At 36.2% G+C, this 18,816-nt stretch overlaps 1 protein-coding gene across 11 annotated transcripts in view; it reads right to left on the bottom strand.

Annotated features, from left to right (window-relative positions):
• The window catches only part of LOC149793030 (uncharacterized), a 200,174-nt gene that overhangs the window by 110,176 nt on the left and 71,182 nt on the right, over positions 1-18,816 (bottom strand). The window contains exon 8 of one of the 11 annotated variants that reach the window (XM_089966914.1): positions 5,455-8,270. The exons of 9 other annotated variants lie outside the window; for them this stretch is intronic. In XM_089966914.1, the coding sequence (XP_089823040.1) occupies positions 6,202-8,270 (2,069 nt within the window). In that variant the 3' untranslated portion in view covers positions 5,455-6,201. Of the gene's footprint in view, positions 1-5,454; positions 8,271-9,079; positions 13,927-18,816 lie in introns of those variants that run through there. One more of the 11 variants, XM_089966917.1, reaches the window with a different exon arrangement.

Below are 18,816 nucleotides of genomic sequence, written 5' to 3'. Positions count from 1 at the left end.
CATGTACTGTGATGTCGCTATTTAGGTGAGATTCTTTTGTTCCTTGGTCCTGAAACATTTGAGGTCGGGTTTCCTCCATTAGCTTTTTGTGTTCTTGAAAGTTTCTGGTGTGATTATTGTTGCTACTCATGTTCGAAAAATGCTTCGCTAGGAGGACTGCCTAATCTTTATTTGTTATGGCATTTTTAATTTTTGGGGCTGAGGTAGTTGCTTTCCCTTTTATGGCTTTTATCTTGTCCCATATTTGTTCGGAGTTTGATTTTAGACTCAGTATAGAGCAAAAGCTTTGCCACAGATTAATTTTATCAGTTTTTAAAGTTTGTTTTAGTGCTTTTTCTTTATCTTTATATTTCTGGAAGTAGATAGAATTTTTTGGTGCGTTTATATTTATTTAAGGCCCTTTTTTGTCTTTATGTGCTATAGTGCACTGTTTAGTCCACCATGGTACAGGGTTTTTATTTTGGATATTAGTTGTCTTTGGATGCATCGGTTAGCTGCTGCCTCTATAATTGTGTCTGTTATGTTATCATAATACATGTCAATACTTGGACTTTATTAAGTTATCTGGATTTACTCTATCTAGTAATAATTGGAATTGGTCCCAGTCTGCCTTTTGGTACCTCCATTTAGGTGGGGTTTCGTTTGGAATGTGTTGAGTTTTTGTTTGAATATTGATTGTGATGGGGAAATGGTCACTTTCTAACGTATCTTCTTGATCCACCCACCAATTTGTGATTTGAGCCAATTTTGGAGTAGTGATGGTTAGGTCTATGGCTGAGAGAGTGCCATCCTCAGGGTTTAATCTAGTGTTCCAGCCGTCATTTAAGATGACCAGATTGTTCTCAGTTATCCATTTTTCAACCATTTTCCCTATTTGATCTTTCTTTTTACCTCCCCATAATTCACTGTGTGCGTTTAAGTCGCCACAGATAATTAGATTGTTGTTGTTGTTGTTATTAGTGATTGCCTTTAGTGAGATTAGGTTGGTAGGGCAGAAGGTACCCCCTGGGTCGTATGCATTTATTATTTGAATGTTTGTGGTTCCTATATTTATCATTACTGACATTATTTCGATGCTATTATTAATGGTTAGGTTAGGAGGTACTTCTGTTATTTTATAGTAGATTAGTGTATCTAACAAAAAAATTGCTAGTCCACCCCCTTTCTGCCCCATGGGTCTGTTTTTAAAGATTCCCTGGGTATAGCCTTGTAGTTTGGGCAGGCGTTTGTGTTCTTGTGTTATGAGGGTTTCCTGTAGGCAGATTACATCTGGTTTTACGGCCGTATTATTCAGTTTGTTCTGCAGTTCTTGTAGGTTTTTAAAGATTCCTCTGCAGTTCCATTGCCAGATGGTGATTTTATTGAGTCCTTCGTTTCTCGTTCGATAAACGAAAACTATGTTAGTAACAGTCACGATAAAACTAATATACCGATTACAAATATTAGAAAAATAAAAAGTATGCACTTTTTTAACGAATTTTTCTTTTTAAAAGGAAGCTCTTTTTCCGGCCTTTACTAAGGTGTAACAAAAAGTTTACTTTCAATCTGTAGGTACCAATACGAACCAATTATTGATATTTTAAAATTCTTCTCAAATATCCGCACACCATACAAAATTCAACGAAACATGCTCCACAGCATCCTTACATAAATGTTTTTCATGTTTATACAATGAAGCCGTTGCGCCATCCAATATGGCTACCATTTGTATGCACGTAAAAACATTTCAATGATTTCTTGTTTGGACGACGATGGACCATGCCATAAGTTCGTTCGGCATTACGGCCAAGTGAGTTAAAACTCGCAAAGCACAGCGATTTGTGAAATGTGCAGATGATGATCTTAAGCTGTACAAAGTATTATGGCGATCCATTCAGATCTGAGACTAGATATGTTTATAATACTCTGTCACATTTTACATCCAAATATAAGACAAGAAAGGGAAATAACTATTCGTAAGAGAAAACCAAGTCGTCCATATGCGCATCTTCATATAGTGACCATAACAAGTACCACATTTAACAGCGATCCATTCAAAACTGAGAGATATTCTGCGTTCCAAAGATTTTGTCCCACGGGGCATTCATCTGGTAGACAACTATACCAAACATCAATAATTAATAATTACTTGCCGGAGTAATATGATCGTTTAGTCATTGCAAGCTCATAGGTAATTAAATGTAATGAAAGCAGCCTATACGCAACTTCGTCAGACTCCCACACAATGCAACTGTAATGACCTTCCATTTGACAAATCAATAACCACGAAAACTGAATCTCACGGAAAGCAGTAAGGTCGAGGACAACATCCAAAATCCTGAAAATCTTGTCAAAAAATGTGCATTTTCCAACTCATATAGTATAAATACAAATACAACAAACTGCTTTTCACAAATGAGTAAGCACTGTGTTTAAGTGGAAACTGAAAATATCAACTTTGTACACATAATATTGCGGTTTATACATTTGTTTGAGTATTATACATTAATGAATAAAGGCCAATTATAATAAACAGTAACATATCCTTTTATGTCACACTATACACAATATCTCCAGTACAACTAGCACACCACTAACGACAGATCAAACACGAAGGAACTTCCTGGTATCACGATAAAGGTTATGCAGGTAGAGCGATATCTGTTCTTATTGACTGTCCACCAGTTTTCCAATTACACCGTCACACAATGTCAACTTACTACTGTCGACAAGCCTCCGACATCCCATCATCTCTACCAGCCACGAGTCGTCCCAACACGGCGACAACAAAGAGACATGGTGTGTCCAAATTGCTCAGCAGAGAAATAATACTAGGTCGGTTTCAGGTTACAATTCTGCCCACATATACAAATTGGCGCTGTCATAACAGCAAAGAACCTCCCTGAGGAAGCTACTGTCCGCATCCACACCCTCAACGATCATGAAATCACTAATAAAGGCGTTTTCAAATGAGAGCCTAACACAATTGCGGCTATCCAAGTGAAATCATTTGTTCACTATGCGGCCGAATCAAGAAACCTTATCTCTGCAAGCACAGTTCGAACATTATTATATAGATGGTTACGACAAATCAGTGATACGCAGTACTAACTCTTCCAGAGCACAAACAAACCAGCTCTAAAGATGACTTTGCGATGGTCCACCTATCAATGCTTCTAATTTTGTGTACTATGTGCAGTCTTCAAGAGATTTCCCAATACACACTGATCTTTACTAGCTGATGTATATCGAAAGATGATGAAAACATAGCAGACTATTTCAACAAACATGTTTTTATTGGTCAAAAATACAGGCTCACCTTGCTTACCACGACGAAAACTCGGGTACAGAGAGTCAGCTTCTTACAGAACTAAACATCTCTACTAAAACCACAGGTCACCAAAGACCTCAGTGCCATTCTAAACGGCGCCAAATCTATCGTTGCCACAAACTTTACTAGTTGACACTGCAACCTCACATCTACATCACCACCAATACACAATTGCCATACTGACAGAAAATCGGCATCAAGCAATTACAATTTACAATGTCTTATTTCACTTTTACAGGTAACTCAAAAGATATAATCGTACGTCAAAAGCACTCGATGTCGATGGTTACATTTAAAAATCCATAGCGTTATTTAGGACTGCTTTTCTAAAAGCACACAGGCCAATTTTAACATACGTAACTCTTGACCAAAGCAGCTAACACACGACTTCTAACCACTGCTTCTGGGCGTTAATACTGATGAATCTCAAATCAATTTACCCAGTTTAAACAAAAGAGGGGTATACCTTCACATACGAAGATCAGAATGAAATTACATATCTCATGTATATCAACCTCAGTGCTGTTGTTGTTGTAGGGCTTAACGCCATTTTTCAGCACAAGATAGGCTATACATGGCGGCCAGTATTAATGGTGGAGGAAGAACCCGGGAAATCCCCGGAAAGAACCACCGACCCTCGAGAAGCTACTGGCAAGCTTTCTCACATACCCACATTGGCCGAATCCGAGACTCGAACACACGCAGACAGAGGTGAGATGGCAGTGATCCGTAACGGACAGCGCTTTAGACTACTCGGCCACTCAACCTCAGTGCATGGAGTTATCTAATTTCCCCGTGTGGCTGTGTCTATTGCACCCATTATACAACAACGTCCTTAACCCAACCGTTCAACAGGCACTGGGACACAGATGTTGCATACCATTTTGTTTAGTGAGAACTAGTGAAAGGAAGTGTCTGTATGTGTGTTGGTGGGGGTTGTCATACAATTTATTTCCTCAATCAAACACACTCCACGTCCTATCCATGACCACACCAATGACAAGGAACTGATTACAAAATCAGTTTCGTCATGTTAATCCACCCGTAAGAAATTATGAGATTCGAATCTTGTCGTTTCTAACTGAAAATGCAATTAAATTTACCTGTGTCTAATCTAGAATAAAGATGTTTCTCACTGAACCATCTTTGCGAATAGGAATCGCCCATATTTTGTTTAAAACATACTTTTAAACCCCAAGTTATATCGGTAACAGCATCGATTCGTAAGAACTATATCTGCTCACATTTAAATGGAAATTAATACAAAGAAATAGATCTTCAATTAAACTATGTAAAATGTAAGACTATTACAAAAGCGTTTTCTCTTATCAACTAATAATCACACATTGCGAAACTCCAAATTCACACTTGCACAGATTTTGTTTCAAATTTGTATGAATCCTCATTAAGTCTTTCCAAGCCGAATATTAGTTCTACGCAACTCACGAATACCTAACACGAAGAAGTATTCCTATCTCAAATTACTTAACACGTAAACCTAAAGGTCAAATAAATTCCATATTTTAAAATTAGGAGGGTCTATTTTACAAAACTAATCCATGCTGTAATAAAGTCTCGTAAATACTTTTACATTTTTATGTCTGTTCCTAGTAATGGGCTAATTACTCTAGAATATATTACACACTCTGACCATGGAGAAGACCGGATTATCATACTGTAATCGACAAAATGTTTGTAAACATACTGAAGAAATGCTAAGTATATATTTTAAAATAAAAGTGAATATAGAAACCATTGAAAAATTGTTTACAAAACAAAAAGAAACACTGCCATAGAAATAAATTTATATAAATATGTTTAAGAATAAATGCTTTTTATATCAACTATATCGTTTTCTTCCTACGAAAGGGGAGTCTCATAAATTTCGTTAAAACTAAAATACCATTTTTACTTTAAGGAGTAATCTGAGAAATTGGTCCTTGTATTCATGTATCTAAGTGGTGAATAAATTATTTTAAAAATTGTTAAGATCAGATTCTCCTTTTGTTGCGTTTTTAATTCATTACTAACCCTTTAGTCTTTAACCTTTTCTTGTCTCAGTGGTGAAAAACACATGTCGATCCCCAAACAACAAAAGCGGGAAATAAAATCGTGCCGATGAGAAAGACTGAAGGAAATGAAAATCGATATGCAAAGTATTCAGTTCAAGACACAAAACTACATAAATACACCGTACTATAATAAATAAAGTACATCTTTGGATTAAACCAAATACACGACAACATTATTCCGCATACAATATATGATGAAAAAGCTATCGATTGGATCATCGGTCTACCTTTTTAACATTGAATCAAGAAATAACATCGAAAGTTCTTTTAGCAATACACACTAATGCATACATTTGGTAATTCGCCGAGTCCAGCTAAGCGCTCCACAAGATAAGGCAGAAAGGCCGACAATATTTCGATTGTGACATCGTCTCCTTCAGCCGCCACATTGTACTATGTGAACAAAAATAGTTACGGAATACAGTTCTCAATGGCGGTGAAATGCATCCAATGTTTCTTTTTCGCTTTGATGGAAAAGGCAAAGGATGTTCCAATTGGAAATAATATATGTGAAATAAAATAAAGCAAACCTTGTTCCTTTACTGGGGTAATTACCTTTCACAGTCCAGTGGAAAGATTACTAGGACCATATTAGTGTTCAAACTGCCGATGACAAAAGTTCACAACATAAACGCAAAAATGAAAAAGAATTCACTTCAAAATTATATTAAGCTATGAGACTATGACGATTTTAATTCATAGACAAAATAGCTGAATAAAGAGTAGCAAGCAACAATTAAATAAATTATTCAACTCCTCAGAATAAAAACTCTTTGAAAAACTCAGGTTTTTAGCATGAGGCGATTTCAATAAAGAATCTTACACAGCAATCAATACCAGCTCCGTAAGAAACTGGTCGGAAAAATTCTCATTTTTTATGGCGCAAATTTCATTTAGGATCCAGTTTGATGATGTTCCACATCTCTTTGCCTTTTCCATAAGTACCTTCCCCCTTTCTTCATCGCCGAATGAAATCAAAATTCGTCCAAGATCTGAGTAGAATCTGTCGATCTGAATTCGTTCACAAACATCTTCGTATCGTAAAATATATGACGCTATTTCAGGACGATCTATGACAAGACCAGCCGCAAAGAATCTACGATAGATACATGCTAAAATCACATCCCTCCTGTAACAATCCCTTTGATAGCATGTGTATTTTGAGACCTCGATGGCAGCAGTTCCAATTTTCTCCATACGGTCAAAGTGATATGTTTGGTCTTTATCATCATATGCTTGATCAAGAAAATATTTAAGGGCATGAAATACACTTTTAGGCCAATTCATGTCCTCCAAAATCATCGTAACCTTGTTAACAAAATCAAGAAGTATGTTTGGCGTGACACATTCTTTTGGTACCATGCAATCACGGATAGTTCTGCTTATTTCTGGTCCTAACACACGTGACAGGGGCGAGGTTGGAACTCCACTACAGACAAGTTCAAGAAGACTAGTTTCTTTAACTAGATCTGTGTAGAAGGCAAAATACCATCTATCCAAGTAGTTCATATTGAAAAGAACTTCCTGCAAAATATCAGTGAGAGGGATATTGTTTCCATCTGCATGCATATCTGTTAAGAGTAAATTGCTCAAATATTCAGCCTCTACAAGCTTTCCCTCTTTAACAAGGATGCAAATTTGTCCCATTTTCTCAGCAGTGAAGAAATTTTCTTTGGACCTTTGTAAGCTTTTGTGGTCAGAAAACTCCCTTATATCATCTACTGCATGATCAAGCTTCAGTCTAACATGTGTTGACGTAAGGCATCGTTCTTCCAGTAGGTAATATGTACACAGAAGAAAATTTTCTCTGATTACACAAATGCTGTTACGTAGCTCATCTCTATCGATGTCCTCTAGGTCCAGAAGATTCACATTACTCATGAAGTAATGGGGTACTTTACCTGCCCATAGCTGCTGCAGAAGTCTGGAAAGCATGAAAATAATGCAACGAGCGGGCCTTTTAATCCAATCCTTTTCTGGTACCTCTTCACATGCATAGAAAAAAACATGTCGAAAAATCAATCTGTAGTTGCTATCCTCAGCTTTTTCCTTTCTCATCGTCTTTATCAAAAGCTTAAAGGCTCGATACACGCTGGAAAAATGGTCATACGTACATCTTCTAATCAGCCATTCCTCTGCCAAATCAAAGCAAAACTTCCATTCAATTGCAGATTTACTGTTTCTCCCACACGGCAAAATGAAGCATCCCTCTTTAACAATAGTTTCTTGTGTCGCGGTCTGAAGCCATTTTGTAGATCTCTTCCTTGTCCTCCATTCATCTGCCTCTTTTGGCCACTGGCAACGGAAGGCAATTATGGCGGTTCCATAGTCCAGCTCCTCCCAGCGAGCTTGCAATTTTTGTGGAAATGGTTCATTCACTTGTAGGTGCCGGAGATAAACGTTTTCATCATCTTCCTGGATTAAAGCTCCTTGCCACAGCTTATTTAGCACAGGTTTTAATCTAACATAACCAGGTTTACCAAATACTGATTCTATTATCAGATCTGATTCTTTTACTCTAGGCTCGCAGCTGGCAAAGACATATGTGTCATCAGGAATGCAATAAATATTTAATGGATTCTTTTTATCAAAATGGCAAATACATACACAGTGATGAACTTCTTGCCAAGTGTTCAGAAATTCTGGTTTTGATCGGGGAACTTCCTGCAACAGCTCAATGATATTTATCCAAAACCCAACTACTTTACCATAAAAGCCTATTTCATCCCTGACCGTCTGTCGCATGCTTCCAGACTTTCGATGAGCCCCTGAAGGCAACGAAACAAAAGGAGATTTTATGATGTCTTGATACAGGAAGTCAAGATGTGGCAAAGGCAATCCTGAGACTGGATCCAAAATAGTGTCTTCCTGTAGCAGTATAGCTGGATCTGTAAAGACAATATTTTTCTGGGAATAAGGGTAATTCAGAACCGCAGATGATCCCGCAGATTCAAACGATGGCACAAACAAATGCGTGTGGTAGGACAATAAAAACAATAGAGGTGATGGAGAATAAAATGCACTGAAAAATCATCTATTTAGCGTGTCAATTATTTTATAAACGAAAGCGGGACACATATTTTTTTTTTTAACTGGCGGGCTATACTTTTGTGCTAACCAATTCACAAATTCATTTCCGAACATTAGCTAAATCACGAGGACTGCGGTGAGTGGAAGTAAGACAAGCTGAGGACTAAGATGTAACATGTAAAAAATAATGACTTCTGGAACAAAGACATACTTGGTGAAACATGGTAAAAATATGGCTTCAATACACTAACATGATATGAATATTACACTATGCACTTATAATCGGATCGTCAAAAGGCTTTGACATAATTTTGCACGTGGGCATATATCAAAATTATCTACAGTGGATTCTCCAAATAAGTAAGAATAACCTATTTTGCGTAAAGGCTGTAAGGGTTAGCTCTTTGATATCTACCAATCTTTATAACCACACAAATCCTCACTTCACATCAAATTAATAGCTTTTAAATCCTAAGTAAAGCATAAATGAGGGTGGCACCGTGTATACAATGGATCCTACATGAAAAGACATATATCAGCGAAACTGGTGTTTATATATATATATATATATATATATATATATATATATATATATATATATATATATATATATATATATATATATATAAAGAAATACAAATCAAACTGAAACAAAATAAAAACAACGCAATCTATGCAAAGTTTATTTCCTTTGAAACTAAAAATATCGGTTTATAAAATATGTCACTTCATTGTCAAATATATCAGCTACGCTATTTTCATACTCGAATGCCTGCAATAAGATATCATCGCTTCTTATGAATATGCATAAACCTAATGAACCCATCCTTGTGTACAGTTTTATCAAAAGCCCATCTTTGTGTATAGTCTTATCATAAACCCATCATTGTGTACAGTTTTTTCATGAACCCATTCCTTGTGTAGTTTTATCATAAACAAATCTTTGTGTACAGTTTTGCCATTAACCCATCCTTGTGTAGTCTTATCATAAACCCATCCTTGTGTACAGTTTTATCATAAACCCATCATTGTGTACAGTTTTATCATAAACCCATCATTGTGTACAGTTTTATCATGATACCATCCTTGTGTACAGTTTTATCATAAACCCAATCGTGTGTACCGTTTTATCAGAAGGTTTATCATGAACACATCCTTGTGTAGTTTTATCATGAAACCATCCTTGTGTACAGTTTTGTCATTAACCCGTCCTTGTGTACAGTTTTATCATTAACCCATTCTTGTGTACAGTTTTATCATGAACCCATCCTTGTGTACAGTTTTATGATTATACCATCCTTCTGTAGTTTTATCATAAACAAATCTTTGTGTACAGTTTTGCCATTAACCCGTCCTTGTGTAGTCTTATCATAAACCCATCCTTCTGTACAGTTTTATCATAAACCCATCATTGTGTACAGTTTTATCATAAACCCATCATTGTGTACAGTTTTATCATGATACCATCCTTGTGTACAGTTTTATCATAAACCCAACTGTGTGTACGGTTTTATCAGAAGGTTCACGCAACATATGCATTTCATGCATTGCGATCCAATCCCGTTTTCTCGTTGCCATTCAGCGATCGCTAAGATGTCACTTTTGTTAATGGATAAGAACTTATTTCTTTGACTCGTAGATGGCGTATTTTGTATATGTATATTCATACGCAACGATGAAATCGTATTGAAGGCGGTCACGGGGGGAGAAAGAAAGACAGAGATTTAACAATGGCTTGCGATAATGCCGTTTGAGAAAAACATCTTTCTATAACAACAAAAGCACCTAAGTACAAACTGAATATACCTTTACCATTTTGCTTGATCATTAGTGTATTTCACTATAAAGTCTTTAATAACAGGATGGTCAAATAACATTCAATAGTTGTTAGCAGGAGTTTTCATTACATAACAAGAATACCATAAAAATGATACAGTATTGCAAAGTCATAGGCATGCCCTATAAAGGGTATGGTTGACTGGATATTATTGATCAAAATGTAGCATGATGTCCTCCTATCCAGCCACATTATCCTGACACCAGTCCGAACACTAACCTCTTAATGCTGAGAAGGTAAACTCCGGGCTAACGTGTATAGTGTGTACTCAATCAGGACAGTTTTCTTTAACACTTACATCTTTATTATTTGCGAAGAATTGCCCCATCAGATTAAAAGAAAGAATCATTTAATTTCTTTTTTTACGCCGGAGGTTCGCAATTTCCTTGAACAGGGTGCTGCATTTGTGACATGTAACCGGAAATTATAGTTATTGCTTTATAAACGCTCTAAGGTCCAATGAACTCGCCTCGATCGTCGTGAAAGGGCGTGCAAATTAATACTGCAAGTGCGGGTACGTAACCCGACTTCATTAGCAGCCATGTATTATCGGCTGCATGGTTTCATACAGTAACATAGCATAACGTAAAGAATGGGCAAATGTTATCCATAAACCTAACTTCCTATGGAATACTTTTTACAAGGCAAGTTAACAATGTAAACTGACGCTGTATGTCCTTAATCAATAGGTTAACCTGGTTTTGTATTTGCTTTTTGAAATCTTAACTTGTAGCCCAACCAACACTAGCAGATAAAACGAATAAATAATTGGCTTAACTTGTATTTGTATAATTTCGTTTATAAAGGAACTTCTCAGTTTCTAAATATTTGTTAAATCCGGTAGCAACATTTAAACTGTTCTGGCTCAGAAAAGTGGAACTTGTATGTCTTTTGTATAAATTATGTGCCAAGAATTAACTTACCGATAAGAAAAAATAACTATTATTCATACGTTTGTTTTAATTAAATTAATTAAATCCTTGTTTAAATATGGTGCATGGGGCGTGATTGATTTTATTATAGTCTGCATTCCTCATGTACAGTATCAGGAATGCAGACTATAATAAAATCAAGCACACCCCAATCATTATCACCAGAGAAACGTGCCAGTCAGATGTTAACTTAACAGAAGGGGGGGGGGGGTAATTAGTTCGTCTAGTTAATACGTGGATAGATTAATCATGGTGTGGCCCTGTAACAATTAAATTCATGTTTATGTCTTCATTATGTGCTTAAGTACAACTTTAAAAACTGGAACAAAAGGATGTACTGGGAAGTAATAATGAAATGACACAATGAAAAACCAGATTCTCCCTTTAACTACATAAATATGTCTCTGTTTGAATCCTGTCGTCAGAACTGCCTAGATATAGACAAAAAACAACATCCGTGCCTGTTGTTCCGAGCTGGCAGAAATAACAAGTTTGATATAACACAGTGAAATGTTAAGGCCGTGAGGCCGAGATTTTGCATAAGCCATATATAATGAGTTACCAAAGCCCTTCTTTCACACATTCTAAAGCATTTGGTTTTGTAGTGTGAATGAAATTCAAAATGAATTGGGACTGAAATACGTTTGATTACGTACGTCTAAAAATATGGACGCGCAGATGTCAGAAAAACATTAACAAAATCAAATCTAGACATGTGAAAAGGAAATACGGATTGAACATCCATATGGAACGCTAGATCAACCATGTAAGATTACATGACTGTTTAATATGATGACTGGACGATTCGATATTTAAGCATAGCAATCTGCATTCTTTCAAAGTTTCCAAAACTTGCCCACATTTCTGCTAAAAAATAATAACACAGTTCCTGTCCCAACTCTTCACAAATTTTCTCATATGGTTCAACAAATGGACGATAGTCTTTCTGTCTTTTACATTTGGTGCATGCCTTAAATAATCTCTCGTGGAGCTGAGCAAGCATTTTAAATCGGTGCTTTTTGTCTGTAGCTGTCTCATCTCTATTACTCCCATGAAGATCCTTTGAACAAGAATCGAATTTATATGTGCCAGATTCTTTGTCAATGTGATCCAAGAGGAAAGTCTTGAGGCCAACAACTACAGCAATAAAATTATTTTGGGAATATAAAACATTAGTAATCCTGTTAACAAAATCCAACACACGAGATGGTGTTATACACTGGCTTGGGGCATCAGCTGTCCTTATGTGATGGACGATTTCTGAGCCTAACACTGTGGTGAGAGGTGTAGTTCCGATCCCTTTGGATATCACTGGAAGAAAAGATGTCCCCTGGCAATTGTCACAAAAGAAAGCAAAACACCATCTATCGGAGACAGGAAGATCATTCAACAAGTTCATAACAAAATCCTGAAAGGTTGCACCATCCACATAACAGGTGATTTCTTCAAATGCTGAAACACAAAGATCAAATGCTTTCTCGTAGAAATCCATCTTCACTTGGGAACAAATTTTTCTGACCAGCTGTGGAACGAAAAACTCGTGCTTTGATTTTATTAAGTCTCTGTGCTCAGCAAAACGATTTTCATCTTCAACAGCAGCATCGAAAGTTGTGAAAAATGATGCCTGTAGACCAATTTCTTCTAGCATATGCCACAAACTACATAATGGATAATCCAGTACAATTTTAACATTTTCTGAAAGACAATTGATAAAGTCTACCTGAACATTATCCATTAAATTTATGCTGGGCATAAAGTAATGTGGCACATTTTTTTCTTGTAGTTGTTGTTGCAACGTAGCAAGAGTAGAAAGGACACACGAAAATGGTTTCTCGTTCCATTCTTTCTCTGGAATCTGTTCACAGGCATAATAGAAAGCATGTCGAAGTACATCCCTGCATTCTTTGTACCTTTCCTTCAATTGAGTTTGCAGTATGAACGCCAACGAACTATATCCAAGAAGCAGATATTTATTTTTGCAGATGGCCAATTCAATCAGCTTTTCTTCAGCTAATTCAAATGATACCTTCCATTCAACTTCCAAATCCTGCGATTTTGGACTAGAATCAGGAATGATCAAGCAACACTGATGACTTACAATGTCCCTTGTGGAGGGTTCCATCCACCCAGATGGCATATTTCTGGTAACCCACTCATCAGCATCATGCGGCCATGGGCAGGTAAAGGCTATTTTGCAGTTAAAGTATCTGTCGGTCTTTGTATTGAACTTGCATGACATGTGTTTTAGGAGCAATATTTCTCCGTCTCTTAGAAGTGCCGAGTACCAAAGATCAGGTTTTACTGGACACAATTTGACAAAACCTGAACTACAGTTTGTCCTAACCGCTATGAGATCAGTATCGCCAGTTTTAGCTTCCCCATCCAAGTCAACTTTTGTATCATTTGGTGCATAATACAATTTCACAATTCTATCTGGTGTGCTATTTTCTGCAACATTTTTAGTAGTCCCTCTATCTTTAGTGAAAGGCCCGAAACATGGAGGAATAAAAACATCCGGTAAGTATTCTAGGTATCGGATCCAAGGTCCAACCACATAGCAATCGAATTCAATCCTTTCTGTGCTTTTTAGTTCCTTAAATCCTTCCAATGCAGTTTTCAAACGTTCGCGATAGTCCATGAGAAACGGAGATGAAGCAATTTCCTGCACAAGATAATTCATGTGGTGCAGTGACGCACCACTCCCTGGATCAAAATTCGCATCAGGATCAAGAAGTGATTTTGAATCTACAAAAAGAATCAAGAGTGATACGGTCTAGGGATTGACTACACTGAGTACAACAAATGCATTTTAGTATTAATTTTGCAGAATACATTTTTGCACTAAACAAATATTACTATCTCAAAACATGTTCAACTCTGTGATTATGATGATTCCGAAATGGGTAGAGACAATGTGTGGCGTTTTGGGATTGGTACAAGATTATTTTATTGGAGTCGCATTATATAGCAGCGACTTCCCGAAAGACAGTTAACTCAAACTAGAGATAATGGAGACGGGTGCAGTTATGTCCGCTATCAAACATTTGTCCAGAATGCATTACACGAAGAACTTCTGCTAGAATACCAAAGTTTATAACAAAACAACTTCTGTTTGGAAAAACCAAGTTTGTCTAAGATATGCATTCAGTGACCATTACTCTTCTAAATGAAGACGTCGAACGCTCAAAATCAAAGTCATTATAGTCAATGTAAAAGTGCGTGCTAACACTAGCCAAAAGATAATATTCATTAGTAATGTTTTGCTGTCGAAAGCGAAGATAGGAGGACAGACAATCAGGAGTTATAACTATTCTAAGTTATAACTGGGGACACCTGAAATTTATGCTCACTTGAGGTCCAATCAATAAACATCTGCATGACGAAGTTTCTCTGAGATCAAACAAAGTTAAGTTATGTCGTGCAAACCAAAGTAAGGTAGATGAGTGCCACAGTTTCTGTAAATGATGGGTAATGACAGAGTCAATGAATTTTCAATATAAAAGCGGCATGCAAAATTTAGATAAAGTGAGTAAAGTTATGAATTGGATACCCCAAAAAAGAGAACATATAATCGAGGAACGCAATTCCTGAAAAGGGTGATGAGCGAACGCCGGATATCAAGCTATGCCAAGGTCTCATTGATATAATCTGAAATGCCTTATCTGGTTGTAATTCAACAAATCTGAGTTAAGTTATCTTGTGGAAATCTCAGTCAGAATGACAGCAATGACGGAACCATGACTTTTCTAAACGAAACGTAGCACATATAAGTCTACGAAACTATGATCATAGACATCCCATCAGAATACTTTAATTACATCTCCATCTCCGCTGAGTCAACGCAGCATCATGCGCAACTTTAATGGTCAAGGGATACAACTCTATATAACTATAACAAGATAAAACCCATTAAAGGCACATCTAGTGTTATGAGATAATTAACATACAATACTGAAGCAGAGGTATGCTGGTTCGAAGGATCTACCGAAGTGGGGACATAATATGGAAGGAAAAGGGTAACAACTACATCAAAATTAAACATAGAAAAACGAAACATTAAATATAGATAAAGGCATGTCTATATACTTAATACAAAATTGAAATGAAACGGTTGCTATCATCAATAGGTTTACGCTCTACTGCACTCTGTCAATGTCGTTATAATTTTACTACTGGGAATCAACTGATCCAGAATCAGTCTAAATACAGAGACATGGATTAAGACATCATCGTCATCTTTATTTCCTTCCACAGAAGATTACATGATATAAGAATAAATCATCTGAATACAATCAATAAATAAAAACAGGACGAATAGCTTGGAGGTTTCTTTGTCGATTACACCTGCTGGTAACGTTTTACCTAGAAGATTTGTAGTTGCAGCTCATCTTCTGCATTAAATAACGTAATGCGCAATTTTTGTCTGTAAATTATGCTCTGTAAATGCCCAATGTGCTTATGTACTGCACAAAATCATCGCAATTCTTCCCGACAACGCACAGCCATCCATTTGTTTGGAGGTTCATTTTATGTTATATTCATTTGTGCGCTATCAATGAAGTAAATGTCATGTAGGTTTGTTAAATATGCAATAGTTCTGGTCATTTATTATTTTGACATTTGGCAAAAACATTCCATACGTATTTTAATCCTTTGCGAATCTCTAATATACTTACTTTAGCGCGTTCAATGTTTTTTTTTCTGCATCACATCCGTACATGTATCTGGGGAAGTAACGCTTGCTCATTGGTATGTAATATTAACAAATTCGCCCTAAATACTTTGTGAATTACGCAAAAAATAAATTTGACAAGCAAAGGATGTGGAGTTTTAAAAATTATGAAGATTCAAAAATAAGTTCAAATACAAATTTCCATGTCTGTCCTTTAGAAGATGAACCTCTACAAGGGAACATCCGTATGTAGTATGCGATTCACCTACCAAACTACCAAACAGAAAACAATTTTGTGTAAGGGTTGAAGAACTGTGCTAGTTACATTACAATCTCGTGATAATACTTGAAGTTAACAGCCAATCGACTGTAGTGGAGATGTAGTACTGATGGAAAAGGGGCAATAGGTCAAAACTGGACCCGAAAAGACAAATTTAAAGGTATATTATCAAGGATAAGGCAATTCACCTGCTTAACGGCATCCAGATATGTACGGTTTGCATATCACCTGCTTAACGGCATCCAGATATGTACGGTTTGCATATCACCTGCTTAACGGCATCCAGATATGTACGGTTTGCATATCACCTGTTTAAAACTTGCAAGTGTGAACGCACGAATTGACCGACTGAGTAATGGCTACTGTTGGGCTCCCGTTTCGTGATGCGAGGCCAAATAATTTTAACCAAAAATTAACATACGTCTAATATTCATGAGAGTATATTGAGCCAACAAAGATGATACAGAAACTAATGTTTGTAAAACTAAACAAAATTTTTCAGACCATTTTTGGCATTATTGGGGCTGCATGTACGTAAGGAGTCTCGTCACATTAGGCAGCCACAAATGAAATTGCGAAATCCAGAGAAAACCTTAAACTTGCAGATTCGTGTAGTGTTCTTTAAGATACGACCACTACACATAAACCTGTAACTTCGCGTAATTGCTGCTCATGATATGTCGACTAAATTTAAACACTTATTTTGCTATCTCTTACTGAAGATACATTCACTAACCGAAAGCCTATTACTAAGCATAGTTGCTGCTGAAGATACATCCACTAATGTATCCATTTTCAAAAACTTCAAAACAAAAGATACATTTTTTATCAAAACTTCAATACCAAATAGTGTCACTTTAAATGACAGCTGTGACCCAGAGTTAACGATAAGGTAGCTTCATGAACATGAAATGATAAATTTGCAGCCTGATCTAAGTCCTGAAGATGTTTCACCTATGTAATTATGTATGTAATTGTCGTTAATAATTGCATAATTCTGTATACTTACTGGCATCTATATGCAGCATATTACAAGGGGCCCAAGACAGCCCGAGATACGGCACCTAGCCGTCTCTACATATGCAAGTGCTGTAGACCAAATAATTCTGGATCAGCATAATGGTTGCTGACATTGTTTTCTTTCTTTCTATTTTAGAAACGTTTTTTAATTATTTAAAGGCATCATATGTACCAGGCTGAAAGGCGAATATTAGTCCAACTCAATTTAGTCTTCGTAACTTTCTAACTTGTTAAAATGTTTTCTCTTTTATTTACGAGTTATTATCATGGATTGAACATCAGCATTATTTGTATACATATGAAAGCCCTTCATTACATGATGCTTTCTATCAGAGTTTTGGAGAAACAAAATCATCACATAAGTCTCCTCAAAGAAATAGCTTGAAGGTTTGTCTACGTTTCTGTAATGACATCTATGCCTGAAAGCTGACTGGCATCATATGTCCAAACTTGAAAGGCTCTTATACTGGAATGATTTATGCCAAATATGGTCAAATTCTGTTAATGGGTAATTGAAAAGAAGTTGTGCGAAGGATGTTTCCGTGTTTGTAAAAGTAGCCGTTTATGTCGGCAGATCAAACAATTTTGTATAGATGCTTTTCATTTTTAGTGGCTGTACATTTTGGTGAGTTGGCATCATTTGTACATGATTAGAGACTTTCATACTTGATATTTTCATACTGGATACTTTCATACTGGACACTTTCATACTGGATGCTTTCATAACTGATATTTTCATACTGGATACTTTCATACTGGACAATTTCATAACTGATATTTTCATACTGGATACTTTCATACTGGACACTTTCAAACTGGATACTTTCATAACTGATATTTTCATACTGGATACTTTCATACTGGACAATTTCATACTTGATATTTTCCTACTGGATATTTTCATACTGGATACTTTCATACTTGATAATTTCATACTGAAAACTTTCATACTGGATACTTTCATACTCGATACTTTCATACTGGACATTTTCATACTCGATACTTTCATACTGGATGCTTTCATAACTGATACTTTCATACTGGATACTTTCATGATGGATACTTTCATACTTGATACTTTCATGATGGTTACTTTCGTAATGGATACTTTCATACTGAATATTTTCATACTGGATACTTTCATGATGGATACTTTCATACTTGATATTTTCATACTCGCTACTTTCATACTGAATATTTTCAAACTGGATACTTTCATACTGTATACTTTCATGATGGATACTTTCATGATGGATACTTTCATACTGAATACTTTCATACTTGATAATTTCATACTGGATACTTTAATACCGGATACTTTCATACTGGATGGATACTTTCATACTGGATACTTTCATACTCGATACTTTCATACTGGATATTTTCATTCAAATTTGGTGAAATACTGTTCAGTAGTTTTGAGAAAACATTTAAAGGGTATTTTATTTTTAGCAACGCCACACGTATCTGAATTCGGATTAGCATCAATTTCGAAAAATGTAAAGACTTTCATGCCCTGATACTCTCTGAAACGTTTAGTGGAAACTTGTCCAGTGTTTTTGGTGAAGTTGAAAATAGTAATTATTGGCTGACAATAAATGCCGCGTGGCAAATGATGCATGCTGGACATAATACCATAACATAAACTCACTTGAGTTATGTT

Source organism: Sinohyriopsis cumingii, chromosome 8 (assembly GCF_028554795.1).
Source record: "Sinohyriopsis cumingii isolate HCF-2022 chromosome 8, ASM2855479v2, whole genome shotgun sequence".
NCBI lineage: Eukaryota > Metazoa > Mollusca > Bivalvia > Unionida > Unionidae > Sinohyriopsis > Sinohyriopsis cumingii.
This window is presented reverse-complemented; position numbering and strand designations above follow the sequence as displayed.